Source organism: Lissotriton helveticus, chromosome 10, assembly GCF_964261635.1.
Source record: "Lissotriton helveticus chromosome 10, aLisHel1.1, whole genome shotgun sequence".
NCBI classification, from domain to species: domain Eukaryota; kingdom Metazoa; phylum Chordata; class Amphibia; order Caudata; family Salamandridae; genus Lissotriton; species Lissotriton helveticus.
Window position 1 is genome coordinate 974,752,004 of NC_136071.1, and position 15,547 is coordinate 974,767,550.

At 44.9% G+C, this 15,547-nt stretch overlaps 1 protein-coding gene across 1 annotated transcript in view; it reads right to left on the reverse strand.

Annotated features, from left to right (window-relative positions):
• LOC144784694 (protein lifeguard 1-like) overlaps positions 1–15,547 on the reverse strand; it is a 306,155-nt gene that overhangs the window by 281,824 nt on the left and 8,784 nt on the right. The window contains exon 2 of the mRNA XM_078663646.1: positions 13,798–14,190. Within this exon, the coding sequence (XP_078519772.1) occupies positions 13,798–14,167 (370 nt within the window). The 5' untranslated portion in view covers positions 14,168–14,190. The remainder of the gene's footprint in view (positions 1–13,797; positions 14,191–15,547) is intronic.

Consider the following 15,547-nt stretch of genomic DNA (forward strand, 5'->3'; position numbering starts at 1 on the left):
TCTATCTACTTGGACAGAACCTCAAAGAGGAGTGTCCAGAGCATAGGATTTTTCAAGATGGTCGGTAAGTTGTGCAGACATTATTTGCTTTGTCTTTTTTTCTAAAGTGGGTAACAGCACCATGAAATCCGAGTTATAAACATTTGGAACATCCAAACCATCTTTTGAAGGCAGAGGGCTAACAACACTGGATTTCCAAATATTGCCAATTTTCTAACACTGGCAGTAGAAGTTCCTTGTAATATTCTCACACAGCATGAGTCATTGGGAAAGCCAGGTTTCAACATGGACAGAAGAATGCCTACCTCCTCTTTAGAGTCTGTGGAAAAGCAAGAGAGGGAGATCTCTGTGCAGAAGTAAAGGCCAGGTGCAGGAAAACTGAAACAAGGAAAGCAGGGGACTGATAAATGGGTAGGTTTTAGGTGTACTCTGCAAGTCATCGAACATGGAAGTGGCAGGGCTACGTGTCCTCCAATGCCCACCTCTTTGGAACAGAGGCAGAGAGCAAAAGGCAAACAATAGGGTTGGACAGAATGGAGTTCATGGGTTTGGTGAGATGGAGTTCTGAGAGACTTGGGAGTTACATTTAGTTAGGAGAGGGGGGCAAAAAAATGGAGGACGAGCTTGATGCCATATTTTACGTTATAAAGGGGGCTTGCCCATTCAAGGGAAGAAACCGTGTTTTGAGGTCACTTAATAAAAAGGTGATGTGGTTAGAGTAAAAAAGTACTGTAGATGGAGCAGGGGAGGAGGGGGTATTATGAGGTAGCCCCAGCTCTTTCTGGTGTTGCTAAAGCAAGGACACAGATGCCCAGGGCTAACAGATACATTTAGGAGAAAAGTAATCTGCTAAAGAGGCTGGGCTGGAAGCAATAAATCATATCATGTAAGACTTGCTGGGGATTGATGAGGGATGACCAAAAGGTGGAGATGGACAAATACAGTTGCTTCTAGTTTTAACAAAAAGGGGGTGGGGTAGCCAGTCAAGTGAACATTCTACCTCTTAGTTTGCCTAGAGGGTCCGGGTCAGACATAGTACCTGGAATCACTGAGATATGGCAGTGCTGGCCTGATACCGGTAAGTTTGAGAAAGAACTAAAAGATCAGTGTGAAGAAGGTGTCTGGTAGGCCTAAGATGAGACCAATATGCCAATGCAAAGTGGCCTGGGTCTACAACCCAAAGAACTAGGTAAAGTGGTGTGGTGAGAGAGATAGCTGAGAGTCACATACAGGCCAGGTTATTGCATAGTAGATGGTAATGGTATGATGTATACGTTTTTCGTTGACTGTTCAATTAATTTAAAAACTAAAGGGGTGGGGGATTATTTTTTGTTTTTTATTGTCTCAATAATAACACAAACTTTATTCAACTTTAAAGTTTGTCTGTGCTGATTTTATTGCTCCTTTTCATCCTTCAATGACAAGCCAATTAGTTTGATCCCAAAGAGATACTTCTCCAGGTGCTAGCCCAAGAGAAGTGGCTTCAAATATTCACACCCCATGTTGACACCATTGCATACACACACGTATGTAGTCTCCACACCCATTCCTGCCTAAAGAGCTGCACTTCACACCGACAATGCCCCTATGGAGCTGCAGGTTACATTTTGTTCAAAATAGTGACACCTCACACAGATCCCAACAGTAGCATAGCGCTTTGCAGACACTTCTTCAAAAGAACTGCATCTCTCAAATACACCAAGGAAGAGTTCTTCCTTTCTGAGACACTGCCCGTTGGTGCTACATATGTACGGCGACATGATGCCTGCAAGTTACGGGGAAAATAACTTTTCCAGACCTAGGCTTTGCTTTTACATTATTAGCTAGTGTGTTCGACCAATTGGTTGAACTAAAATTAACCTAGACTACAGCTCAGAGAATGCACTGGTACGGCAAATCAAAACTGGAAAAGTTGTGCCCTGGTGAGAGTCATCTGGTCACCCTGTACATATGACTGACACTGCCCCGAAAAATTTATATTTGCAGACATTGCCCAACACCACAACGTCACCAAAGCTCTGCAGTTCACTCAAACAAAGACCCACATAAAGGGTGAGCCTCACACCAATACTTATTTCTTCCAAACAACATTAATATCGACCCCCGCCAAAAAGGTAAAATAACAATGCCTCGACATGGAGTACTTAATACCAGCACAGTACTCCCAGAGGCATAGCCAAAACAAGTGGGTTTAGCTGCAACTCCCCTAAGAGGCGCTCCTCAGAAATAACCCCCAAAGCACACACAGAAAAGAGCAAAATGTTAGGGTATGTGGTGGATGTGCTGTCCAGCTAATATTATGAGTGAAGTGTAGGCCAGGTTAAATATAGATGTAGGGTGCTGCCTCAAAATTCAAGAAGGGCTGAGACTTGCAACCACTTGCAGTGAAATGGCAGCAAAACACGCAATATTGCAACAGATTATAGCCGGATCAAACGATGGGGCCCGTTCAGAAACTATTAGCTGGAAAGTATGGTATGAAAGCTGAAGCAGGCCCCACTTGAACGAATGGTAGTTTTTAAAATAACTTTTATATTTGTCTGCATGTGAGGTATGGTGTCTGATAAAAAACAACTAGTTAAAAAAGAGCTGTACTGCTCAAGCACTTTTAACTTCTGACAGGTAGCTGAAAGTTTGACCACCATATCTCAGCCCTTACTGGTCTTAGCAGGCTCCATTTGAATATCAAAATGTAATTAAATTCCAAAGCTCAGCACACTGCCTCACACTCATCCAAGGGTTTATGAAGCCACTCAGTGCTAATTGATTCTGGAATTTTCCATGTTCGAACCATACAAGCATGATCCTTGTTTTTCAGGCGCTCGGGAAACAGTTTAACTCCTGCCTTCAAATGTTTGCACTCGCACCACGCACTTAACAATCTAAGCAGGGAAAAGCCAAGAAACTGGCGGACCGGCCTACTTAATATAAAATTGTGGCACGTACATGGTACAATGCTGCTAAAGGATAAATTAAAATCCATATTGGTATTCTAGCAGCAGGGAGCTTTCGACGTTGATAGTAAGTACTCTGTATGTTATATGTTTTATGAGTGTGTATTATACATGTATTACTACCGTTATGTTTAGTAGTGTTTTTATTTAGGCTAAAATAAGTCTTTGATTTAAAATAACGATAAATTTGAATTAAAAGTGAGGTGGAGTGCTGGTGACTCAGAGGTTACGATGACCCTTGGGAGACGGAGGTGATGGAGCTCAGGTGGTGTACATCCCAGGTGGAGGTAGGGTGACCATCAGGCATGGTTGCAAATTCAGGACAGTGAGTGTAAAAATTCAGGACACAGACTCAAAATTCTGGAAAATAATTCAGGACAGACTTTCAAAATTCAGGACAAAAATTTGATATAAAAGGTACGTTTTACAGACACATCAGAGGAAGTTGCGCAACAGTATATAAGTAAGTAAATAGACAACCAATGTAAGTACAAGTCAAAATAAGTTTGTTGGGTTAAGACAATCACATTTATTGGGTATGGGTGCAACTTTGAGCAACTGTACAGGTCTTTTTGTGCTATTTCATATGATCACAATCTATTTATGTGGTTTCTGCACTGGGTTGTCCAGTCTGATGTCTTGTTTACAGTTCATGGTTCTGAGCAGGCATGTTTGGTGGCAAAAGTGGTCAGGAAGATTTGCTCAGATGGACTTTGTTACCACCATCTTATATATGAGTGCCATAAAGTGGCACGCATAGGATGTAGTTAATTGGGACCTGCAGTGCTGGACTAGAGGGCAGTCCTCCGAGTGACCAGCTTTATGTGTCAGATCACTTTAGGTATTCCATGACTGTTCAGCTGGTGATGACTGATTTACTGGCTAGTACAGAACTGAGTGATGGATAAGACCCATAGCGGACAAGTCTTGTGTGAGGGTAAGAGCATTAAGCATGAAAAGGGAGTTACTAACCAGCCTGCATGAGCTATAATTGGCTGCACACTGCTGAGTGTTATAGTATTATTGCAAGCCAGGACGGTTAGATAGAACTTGACATTGCTATCTAATGCCCTGGTTAGCCATATTTCAGTCCTCCTTACTTTACCTGTATATTGGAGATTGTATACTTCTTGGGCTGTTTCCTTTCTGTAAGCTCTAACTGCAGATTCTCAATGATGCACAGAAGTGTGCGACAGACTAGAAGTTGTTAAGGTATTATTGTAGGTCAGGAATAAGCACTATCTTTTACATACAGAACAGCTTCCATTGAAATGGCAACAAAATACCAAGATGCAGTTTTACTGATAAAACTATATAGCTCACAAACAATAATGTGTGGAAAGGTGGTTTCAGCCAATATATATCATTTGAACATCACCAAGTAAAATTGTCTTGATTGTTTTGAACCTACTAAAACTCTGTTTCAGCACACTTCAGAATTACAAACAAGTGGTCCATTTGTGGTTTCCTAACTACTGATATATTTTGAAACATTTGCACAGTTCATTTTCAGGTATTTAACAGTTGTTCTGTGTTACAAAAAAAGCTGACAGCTTACGGTCTTTGGATTCACATGCTCTTTACGACCAAAACAAGACTGTCAAGTAGTCTACTTTACTATTCTGTCTTTGACTGCAAAGTTAGAAAGCGGCGATCAAGTAGGCGTTACAAGGGTGGTGCAAGGGCGTTCCCATGTATTGCAATGTAAATCCATATTTATAAAGACTGGTTTAATTCAAAATGCTGTGCCTATCTGAGGTAGGTGTAATGAGAAGAAATATCTTTATTAGCCGCAAAGGATAGCTTTCCCTTCCGGCACAAAAAACTTACTTGATGACAATGTTTTGGCACTAGGCAGCCACAAGGGCCCCAGTACTAGGAGAGAGCAGAACCGCACTATATATTTGAAAATAGGCAGCTATTGTGCCCTTTCCATTCAGGCAACACAGCACAGAACTTCACTTGCTGAGCTGTGTTGCATGAAAAGTTAGTAAATATACTCATCATAAATTTGGCGCAGATTTTCAGACATAAATTTTGTCTTGGGCATTGTACAGCGCTCCGCTGTCTTTTTGGCTAGGGTCACACAACAGAAATAACATATGCATACATACATACATACATACAGATAGAAAATCACAGCTTGTTGGGAAAAAAGGCTATTTTCAAAGAATGGTGGAGAAATGCATCCAGGGCTCAAGGTCGAAGCATTTGTCTGACAGGTTACAGTGGGGCACTACAAGGTTTAGGGATTAGTGCACACCGGTTTTGCTCTTTGTTCTTCATTAACGGGAAATGGTGAAATAAAAACTGTACAGAAACATAGGTTATAATAAAACAAAATCCCTCCATTCATAGGTTATGCCTTCCTACTAGTTCATCCTTCATTCAACTCTTGAAGTGCTTTTACCTCATGGCCTGGGGCACAGTCTGGCTGCAGAAATGATATCTATAACCCTGGCAGGGCCAGCTTTAGTGCTTCTGGCACCCGGTGCGACAATCTTTTTTGGCGCACCCTCCTGTGAAAGAAGTGGCATAACGCAAAACTATGCGGGCCCCTGCAGAATTAAATGTGGGCCCACTGAGTCTCCCATACCTCACATATGAACATTGGCTTTAGGCTGTATGAGGCCTCCTAAAGGTTTGGGGTTGCCACCTCCCCCGCACTGCAGGGGATACAGAGGCCTTCAGACTTCATTACACCCCTTCACCAAAGACCTCACTCTCAGAGTCCCACACTATCAACCTCCAATAGTGCCCCTCATCTCCATATAGACCCTCTCTCATGTGTATTTCATTTCTTTTATAGTGCTAGTCAGCCCAATGTAGGGTGTTGAGCGCTTTAGCTCACACACATTGTTCAGAGACAATGACTCATCATCATCATCATCAAGCGACTTTATTCGGTATTAAAAACCATAAAGTACCATAAAAAACGATACATAAGTCACATATAACACACAATAAAATATCATATCCAAATCATCAAGGATGAAGGTGACAAAATACAGTGCTGGAGGCTATAAATCAGAATTCATGAGGTTAAAAATCTTGCCTGTAAATAAAACAGTTAAAACAGGGCGTCATACTATAAATAAATAAGTATAAAAAGGCAAGTGTTTAAAAATTAATAATAAGCTAGCCTTTACAAATACACATTGGATAGCATAGGGAGACGTTTTTTCCTTAGTCTAACAGCTGTGACGAAGAAGCTAGCAATGTTAAAAATCACCCATGGGTCATTAAGTAGTTGCAAGTTCAGTAAAGCAGGTTTGACCTGAGTACAGCCTTTCCCCTTAAGTATTGGGACGAGGAACCTCAGACGGATATCATGATAGTAATCACAGAACATAGTAAAATGCATTGTGTCCTGTGTCAAGATGTTGTCACAAGTACAAGGACCTAGGTCACTCGTCCTACTCCAAACTTGTGAATTACCCAGAAAAAAGTGAATCAAGTTCAAACGAAATCTGGTTAGAAGCAGGCGGTGAAATGGCTTCGTAACAACCCTCAAGTAAGGTTCGATCTATGGGTTAGTTTTTAACAGAAAAATTGCTTTAACTGATGGTTTCATTAACTCAGTGTCCTCCCGCTCTGCCAATTTCAGGTTTAAAAAGTGTCATTTTATGCACTCCAAATCATCTTTTCTTATTTTATCAGGGAAATCAAATAGATCTGAACGTCCCAAGTGGAGTTAAAATGTTCTTAATGTAATTAAGCCGTGGAATGTTACTAGCTCGGTCCAGGGTGACACATTCCCTAATAATCATATGGTTCAGTGTTAAATGAGGGTTGAGCCATGTTTTAAGCCAACAAAGCACCCGGGCCAGCCACAGGCTGACTCATATATGTATGTAAATCAATGTATAGGAGATGTTAATTAAGACAATGGGGGCTGCAAGATGTAGGAGTCACATGTCATCCATACTGGTAGGTACTATTTGCAGGGCCACTGAAATTGTGCAGCAGGGGAGGGCTAAATTATGCTGCAGGCTTGACTAAATTATTTGGCAAGAAAAGAGAAATTCTGCAGCTGAAAATTTAGTGATAGTATAACTACATTATTTTCTCATGTTTACCCTTTTTAACACTTTCTGGGCATAGTTTAGAACTCATTGGTACCCACATAACAACCAAATATAGCAATATGCACGAGAAAGGTGACCAGTCAACCTTCCCAAAGGGCCTTTGCAACCATTCACGTCGTCATGGTTTAAAATCTCACACAGAAGATAGGCATCCCCTGTACAATTGCTAACCACCAATCTTCGTTTTTAACTTTGCAATCACCATTTTGGGTAGAGAACAATAAAAACATAACTCACACCATTTTGCGCATCACTTTAGCTGCATGTTTTTTGTTGGGTAAAGTGGGGGAAAAACATGAGCAGGTGGCTAGCCTTTTGGCTTTGTCACAATGCATGTTATTTTCTTGTGATTTTTGTACAACTAGATTGTTGGTCAAGTTGGTGGTCCCTTGCAAATATATATTACATAATATTGGCTAAAAGCAAAACCTTTTTGCGTCTCTAAAAGCATGCATTGCCGTAGTAGTCCATGGCACAGAAGGAGATTTCTTTGTATGTGGAGGCGCTCCGTGTGAAACAGTAGAATGCAGTCACTCATAATTAAATTAGCTAGGTGCTGAAGTGTGCTGACATAATTTCCCATGCTGTATGTGGTAGTAAGTGAAAGAAAAATAATTTGAATAGCACAACAAACGGCTGTGAGGTAAGAGGGCTGACTGAATGCCCCTATGAGTACATATATTATACACAGATGTTTAGTAAAATCTTAAGGTTTTGGCTAATGCCAGATCTAAAAGAAAAAGACCTTATCAACTATAAGATGATCAGCTGGGAGCTTGTATGCATTTATCTTCGAGTACAAACAGTTTTCTTTGTTCTTTCTTGTATGTTGGTGGCCATGTGCAGAGAGTATTTGTTCAGACCAAATTGAGAATTTTGAAAACGCAGTATTTCTCGGATTGATGTCTAGCAAAGGTTTCGATGAAGCCCTAGAATTAACACTTGGTTCCAGTGTTTGAGGGCCTAATTTACGTTTGCTTTTTTAAACTGTTTAAGCTCGTATTTATTTTTTTACTAAAATATTAAACATTACTTCTGAACCGAGTATCCCAGCCTCATGCAGTTTTGCACAGACTACTGCAATGCAATATGTGAGAACATTTACATACATGTAAATGTTCTCACATATTTCATTGCAGTAGTCTAGTTGTACAAAACTGCATGAGGCTGGGAAACTCGGTTCAGAAGTAATGATTAATATTTGCAAATAAAAAATAAATATGAGCTAAACAGTTAAGGCTAACAAAAAAGCGATTGGATCGAATAGTAATAGTAGATTATTTTTTGCTCAGATGTGGGTGGTATAATCTACTGGCTCCAAGCGAGCCACTCGCCTTTAAGGCACGTTAAAGGCAGGCGGACCATTGTCATTCTTTATGTGATGATCAGCAGCAGACAGAATGACAATGGGCCTGTCCACAGTCTGCTCGAGGTCGGGGAGGGGCAGTTGCAGCCTCTAGAGTTTAAAAAGAAGTGCAAGAGGCCCCAAGTGAAAGAACGTTTAAACTCCTGGGGCTTCTCGCAGGGGAACAGCACAGCCCGCTGTAATCGTGGAAATTACGGACCAAAGGCGTCCGTAAAAGAATGTTGACGGACAACAGAGAGGCCACAAAAATAATAGACGGTCCATGAAATTTAGGACTGTTGGTCACCCTAGGTCAGGGGCCTTCAAACTGTGGTGCGCGACCCCCAGCGGGACCGTGGAGTGGTGTTAAGGGGGTCGCGCAGCCCTAGAACACAATTAAAAGTGACACAATTAAAAGTGCTTTCTATATATATTTGCTGTTCTAAGTATTCACAGATAAGTGCTAAAAATACAGCTTTAGGTGACTGCTTATTTCTGGGTCATCAAAACAATGAGCTGGAAACCCTAATCATAAGACTGGAAGTTTGTTGCAGGATCAGCACATTATTTATTTCCTCTACCCTCAATCCCTGATTAATGCCATTATAGCAATAGTTTAACTTATATCTGAAACCCTACACTTCAAGTTTCTGGGAATGCACCCTGCTTTCAGACAACTCACTTCTCATTCTCGCCTTCACTTTCATGCTCACCCTGCACTCGTAGTGATCACAATGCACTCACACTGATCACCATGCACTCATAGCGATCGCAATGCACTCACACTGATCGCCATGCACTCACAGCGATCGCCATGCACTCACAGCGATCGCCATGCACTCACAGCGATCACAATCCACTCACACTGATCACCATGCACTCACAACATTCACCCGCTCACCCTGCTCTCACAGTGATCACTCTGCGCTAAAATTGTGCTTGCATTGTTCACTCTGTACCTCACCCTGCAGTCACACGAGCACACTTCTCATCCTGCACTCATGTGACACTTCACTCACCTGTCCCCCCTCACTGCTCAATCTGTAGCTCACTCAAACAAGGCCATCACTAACCATGCACTAATTCGTCCCACTCTGCACTTACAGCCGAACCGAGGTCGGGGAGGGGCAGTTGCAGCCTCTAGAGTTTAAAAAGAAGTGCAAGAGGCCCCAAGTGAAAGAACGTTTAAACTCCTGGGGCTTCTCGCAGGGGAACAGCACAGCCCGCTGTAATCGTGGAAATTACGGACCAAAGGCGTCCGTAAAAGAATGTTGACGGACAACAGAGAGGCCACAAAAATAATAGACGGTCCATGAAATTTAGGACTGTTGGTCACCCTAGGTCAGGGGCCTTCAAACTGTGGTGCGCGACCCCCAGCGGGACCGTGGAGTGGTGTTAAGGGGGTCGCGCAGCCCTAGAACACAATTAAAAGTGACACAATTAAAAGTGCTTTCTATATATATTTGCTGTTCTAAGTATTCACAGATAAGTGCTAAAAATACAGCTTTAGGTGACTGCTTATTTCTGGGTCATCAAAACAATGAGCTGGAAACCCTAATCATAAGACTGGAAGTTTGTTGCAGGATCAGCACATTATTTATTTCCTCTACCCTCAATCCCTGATTAATGCCATTATAGCAATAGTTTAACTTATATCTGAAACCCTACACTTCAAGTTTCTGGGAATGCACCCTGCTTTCAGACAACTCACTTCTCATTCTCGCCTTCACTTTCATGCTCACCCTGCACTCGTAGTGATCACAATGCACTCACACTGATCACCATGCACTCATAGCGATCGCAATGCACTCACACTGATCGCCATGCACTCACAGCGATCGCCATGCACTCACAGCGATCGCCATGCACTCACAGCGATCACAATCCACTCACACTGATCACCATGCACTCACAACATTCACCCGCTCACCCTGCTCTCACAGTGATCACTCTGCGCTAAAATTGTGCTTGCATTGTTCACTCTGTACCTCACCCTGCAGTCACACGAGCACACTTCTCATCCTGCACTCATGTGACACTTCACTCACCTGTCCCCCCTCACTGCTCAATCTGTAGCTCACTCAAACAAGGCCATCACTAACCATGCACTAATTCGTCCCACTCTGCACTTACAGCCGAACCCAAATTCATATGGTCACCTCACTCATCCTGTAGTCACTCCTTTTACCCTACTCTCACACTGTTGCATTGCTCTCCGTGCAGTCACATGGGCACTCTTGTCACCCACACAGTACAGAAGGGTAAAGTACCTGGTACACAGAAGATGTACCATTCACATCACAGAACTGAGTGTGAGTAAACTATGAGCATTTTGTCAGACAGGTGCTATAGAGAGATGAGGTGTATTGTTGGTGCGTGGCAGTGAGGGAATTCATGGATAAGGTGGAAAGACTGTTGCACCGTGTGCGACCAGTGCTAGGGCCATCACTAACCATGCACTAATTCGTCCCACTCTGCACTTACAGCCGAACCCAAATTCATATGGTCACCTCACTCAACCTGTAGTCACTCCTTTTACCCTACTCTCACACAGTTGCATTGCTTACCGTGCAGTCACATGGGCACTCTTTCACCCACACAGTGCAGAAGGTTAAAGTACCTGGTACACAGAAGATGTACCATTCACATCACAGAAGTGAGTGTGAGTAAACTATGAGTATTTTGTCAGACAGGTGCTATAGAAAGATGAGGTGTATTGTTGGTGAGTGGTAGTGAGGGAATTCATGGATAAGGTGGAAAGACTGTTGCACCGTGTGTGACCAGTGCTAGGGCCATCACAAACCATGCACTAATTCGTCCCACTCTGCACTTATAGCCAAATCCAAATTCATATGGTCACCTCACTCACCCTGTAGTCACTCCTTTTACCCTACTCCCACACAGTTGCATTGCTTACCGTGCAGTCACATGGGCACTCTTTGACCCACACAGTGCAGAAGGTTAAAGTACCTGGTACAAAGAAGATGTACCATTCACATCAAAGAAGTGAGTGTGAGTAAACTATGAGTATTTTGTCAGACAGGTGCTATAGAGAGAGGAGGTGTATTGTTGGCAAGTGGTAGTGAGGGAATTCATGGAGAACGTGGAAAGACTGTTGCACCGTGTGCGATCAGTGCTAGGGCCAGCCCTGGCTGCGAGTGTTAAACCCCCCCCCGAAGTTCGGGTCTAGTGGATCCCTTGCTTCTGCCTATTATTATTTACATTTGTAGTGCGCTACTGTTACCAAAAGGTGTCCTGGGGCTAATAACCATCTGCCTGCAATGTGAGAGAGGGATCCGGGGTTGGGAGAGGAGAGAAGAGAGTGATGAAAGGAAGGGGTGAGAGGAAAGGGGCATGGGTAAACTGCTTAACTCTGCACAAGACCGCCAGGGTTTGAAGGGACCCTTGCTGCTCCCGGCCATGGCCAGGTGAGCTTCTAATGTGGCAGCACGTATTCCTGCGGAGTGGGAGGCCCTTCACAAAGGTTTACTAGACATCTTTCTGATGTTAATTGCTGTATTTTGGTTATAAACTGTTACTGATGGGGTGAAATCTTTCCTCAGTGTTACTGTGTTTAAAAACTTTCAAAATAATAAAACAATGCTATCCCAAAATACACAGCATCACAGAACATTATTTACATTTTCTACTCACACAATTTAGTCAAGCCTGTTGCATAATTTGGTCCTCACCTGCCTCATAATTCCAGTAGCCCTGCCTAGAGGTTTAGAATTTTTTGTCAGGAGGGGGTTCTTATGCCTGTAAATGTTGACAGGGGGGTCTCGGCATCCAAAAGTTTGAAGACCTCTGCCCTAGGTGGAGGGAGGTGAGTGGCTGCCTCCCTGCTCAGAACACACGGGCATCTACTACAGCAACGTGCCCTGCCTGAGTGATAATACCACATTGTCACTGGGCCAGCACCGGATGGATTGGCGATCCGGGGGGGGGGAGGGAAGCGCCCCCCTCCCACCCCCTTGCCCCTGCCCTGCAGACGCCCATGATCTCACTGAGCTTTATTGATAATGTTCAGACTCACAGTTGAATCAGTTGACTGTGGATCTTATTGCTGCCAGACCTGCTGATGTGGGCTCCTTGTATTTATACTTAAAAATAAATACTTAAATACTTTTAAAAACCAGGATTGCCTTATTCTTTTTTCCTGCTCGATGTGCCTTCTCTCCTTGAAATCTCATACTACTTTTTGGTGACGAGGATGGGATACGAACCCACGCGTGCAAAGCACAATGGATTTGCATGCGTGGGTTCGTATCCCATCATCGTCGCCAAAATGTGGTGAGTGAATTCCAGGAGAGAAGGCAAATCCAGCAGGAAAAAGGAGAAAGGCAATCCTGGGTTTTAAAAGTATTTTAGTATTTATTTTTAAGTATAAATACAAGGAGCCCATTGTCATATGTGTGTCCACCCGCCATGGATTGCATTGTAATATGTCACTGTCACGAGAGTCTATGTTCTAAATAAAAAGATTTTCAAAAAAGAAATACAAGGAGCCCACAGCAGCAGGTCTGGCAGCAAGAAGATCCTCAGTCAACTGACTCAACTGTGAGTCTGAACAGTATCAATAAAGCTCAGTGAGATTTGAAAGACAACATGCATCCACACGCAGAACAAAGCCATCTGCATGCTGATGCCAGTTTTGAAGATAAACATAATGTCATAGTCATGGATATTCTGGCAAGAGTGGAATTCTCTGCGCGTGAGTGAGTCACAGAATGGAATACTCACGCGTGTGCAGAAGCTGCTTGCGAGAATGCTTACGTCTCAATAATGATTAAGAATCACAGTACAACAAATGCCTCAATAATGATTAAGAATAACAGTACAACATGAGGCTATTGTTTTGTGTTAGCTCTTGAACATATATGGAGAAATAATTTGAGTCTAATGTAAAGGTATTATTACTTAACAGGGAGCGAGGGCAATGTAACTTTTTCCTCACGCCTGGCACTGTGTTAGCACAGGGGCGGCTCTAGGCTCATGGCGGCCCTGGGCAGGGCACGTAGGTAGGGGGCCCCGGAAGAGGGGGTCCGGGCAGGGCGGAGCGCGGAGGCCAGTGAAGAGGGGGGGGGGGGTCAGGGCCTTTGGAAGTGGAATAGAGCCGGAGGCCGCCAAATCCCTGCCAGGGGCCGCCGCGCAAATATGTATCCATCCTCAGAGGATTATTATATTAAGGATATATATTGGTGTGGTGGCCCCTGGGGTTTGGTGGCCCTGTGCAGGTGCACAGCTTGCACATGCCTAAAGCCGCCCCTGGTTAGCAGTTGTCATCGTCTCTTAAAGAGTATTCAGTAAACTAAAGTAGACTTAGCAAGCTCAATGGTAAAACAAAGTATCATGTTGGTGACACTGTGCCAGACCCCCACTGACACAACAATATGCACAACCCCCTTACCTCTGCGGATGGCCTTGTCTGAAAAGGCTGCGGACCCACTCATGGGACTCTCGTACTCCGGGGGCAAGTCCTGGACGTCAACATCATTCCTGCTACCACCCAGGAAGGCCTGCTGTGCCATGGGGGGCGCCACGGGTGCTCCTGGTATAGCCCCAGGAGGCTGGTAGTAGGGAGGTGGCGGCTGGGATGCGGGTGATGTCCAGCCAACTCCAGCATACGATTCGCCCGGAGGGTAAGGGGCCAGCCTGGGGTCTGGCGGGTAATGGGGCTGCTGGTTAGGCGGTTGAGGATACGCACCACCGGTAGACAGAGGGAGCTGTGGGGAGCCATATTGATAAACCGCCGGAGGTGGTGAGCTTCCTTTCTCCATCTTCCTCTGCGGCTCCTCGGCACCTGCGGGGGAGTCCAAGAGGAGAAAAAAAGATTTTATTTATTTATTTAATGCGATTTTATAGAGTGCGAACATTACCCGAAGGTGTCCGAGCACTTTACAAAAGAACCAGTTGCGTTACATAAGAACTTTGGATTACATGAGTCACAACAAAAGATACAAACCGAAAAAAAAATCAAATGTAGAAGTTGTAAAGTTACTCAAGGAAGATATACAAACAGAACAAATTGCAAATGTACAAGTTATAAAGTCACTCAAGGAAGAGATACAAACGGATAAACTCTAAAATCACATAGGCATGGTAGGACCCGGCTCCGCAGCTTGGGCCGTGGCATCGACGCCTGAGCGGACATTAAGGGGGGCTTGGGGGAGGGAGCCGACCGCCGGGAGGTCTCCTCCCCCGGGCGGTTTGGGAGAGCTGCGAGGGGTGTCCCTTTAAGAGGGACAGAAGTTTCTAGAATTGGGCTGGTCCAGTAGGACCAGAATAGCCCAATTATAAACCCCCCGCCCACTGCCTACCAGCCACCATTTTAGGTTTGGTGACCTGGTGGCTAGGTGGGCTCATAGCTTTTTTGTCAGAGTTTATTGTAGCTTTGTGTGAATTGGTGTACTTACTTCGTTTGACATGGAGGATTACCGCGTTTTGGAAGCCATGCGCCTCTTGTCCGAGGCGGGTCGCATGGATTTGCTGGTCGGAGGGGGGCAGGCGCGCCCCCAGCGCCAGGCCTCTGCTGGCGTATCGGCGGCGGTACTGGCGTGTTCCTCGCCCAAGAAACGGCGCTCGGGCCAGGTAAGCGAACGGGGCCGGTCCCGCACGAGGAGACCGGCCCCTTCCTTGCAGGCGCGTGTGGCGGTGGGGGAGGGGGGAGCACCGGTGCATGGCGGCGCTCCTGGGATCGCTCTTACGGAGGCGCGTTCGGCGCCTTTGGTTATCCCGCAATGTCAGGTGGGGGCGGGAGGTGCACCGGCGGAGGAGCATCGGTCCCCGAGGCAACCGGGTCAAGCGCCTGACGCGCTTTCGTTGTCCTCAGCGGGGCGGGTGGTGCGAGGCTTCGAAGCTGAAGCGCTCGCGCCGGTTTCTTTGGTGATGGCCAAGCGGGGGAGGGTGGGGCGGAGAGGGATCAAGAAGCGGTCCGCTTCTGACCCAGTGGGGGAGCGCAGAGTGGAGCCAGAGCTTGTTGTATCTGCGCGAGGGAAGCGCAGGGGTTCTATTCAGTTGGGGGTGTGTCATGGGGCCTCTCAGCAGCACTATATGCCGGATTTGAATGTGGAGCCGAGTTTGGTGGCAGAGACACAGCTTAATATTGTTCCAGGCGCTAGAATGTTGCTGACATCTTCGAACCTTGCAGGTATGGAGGT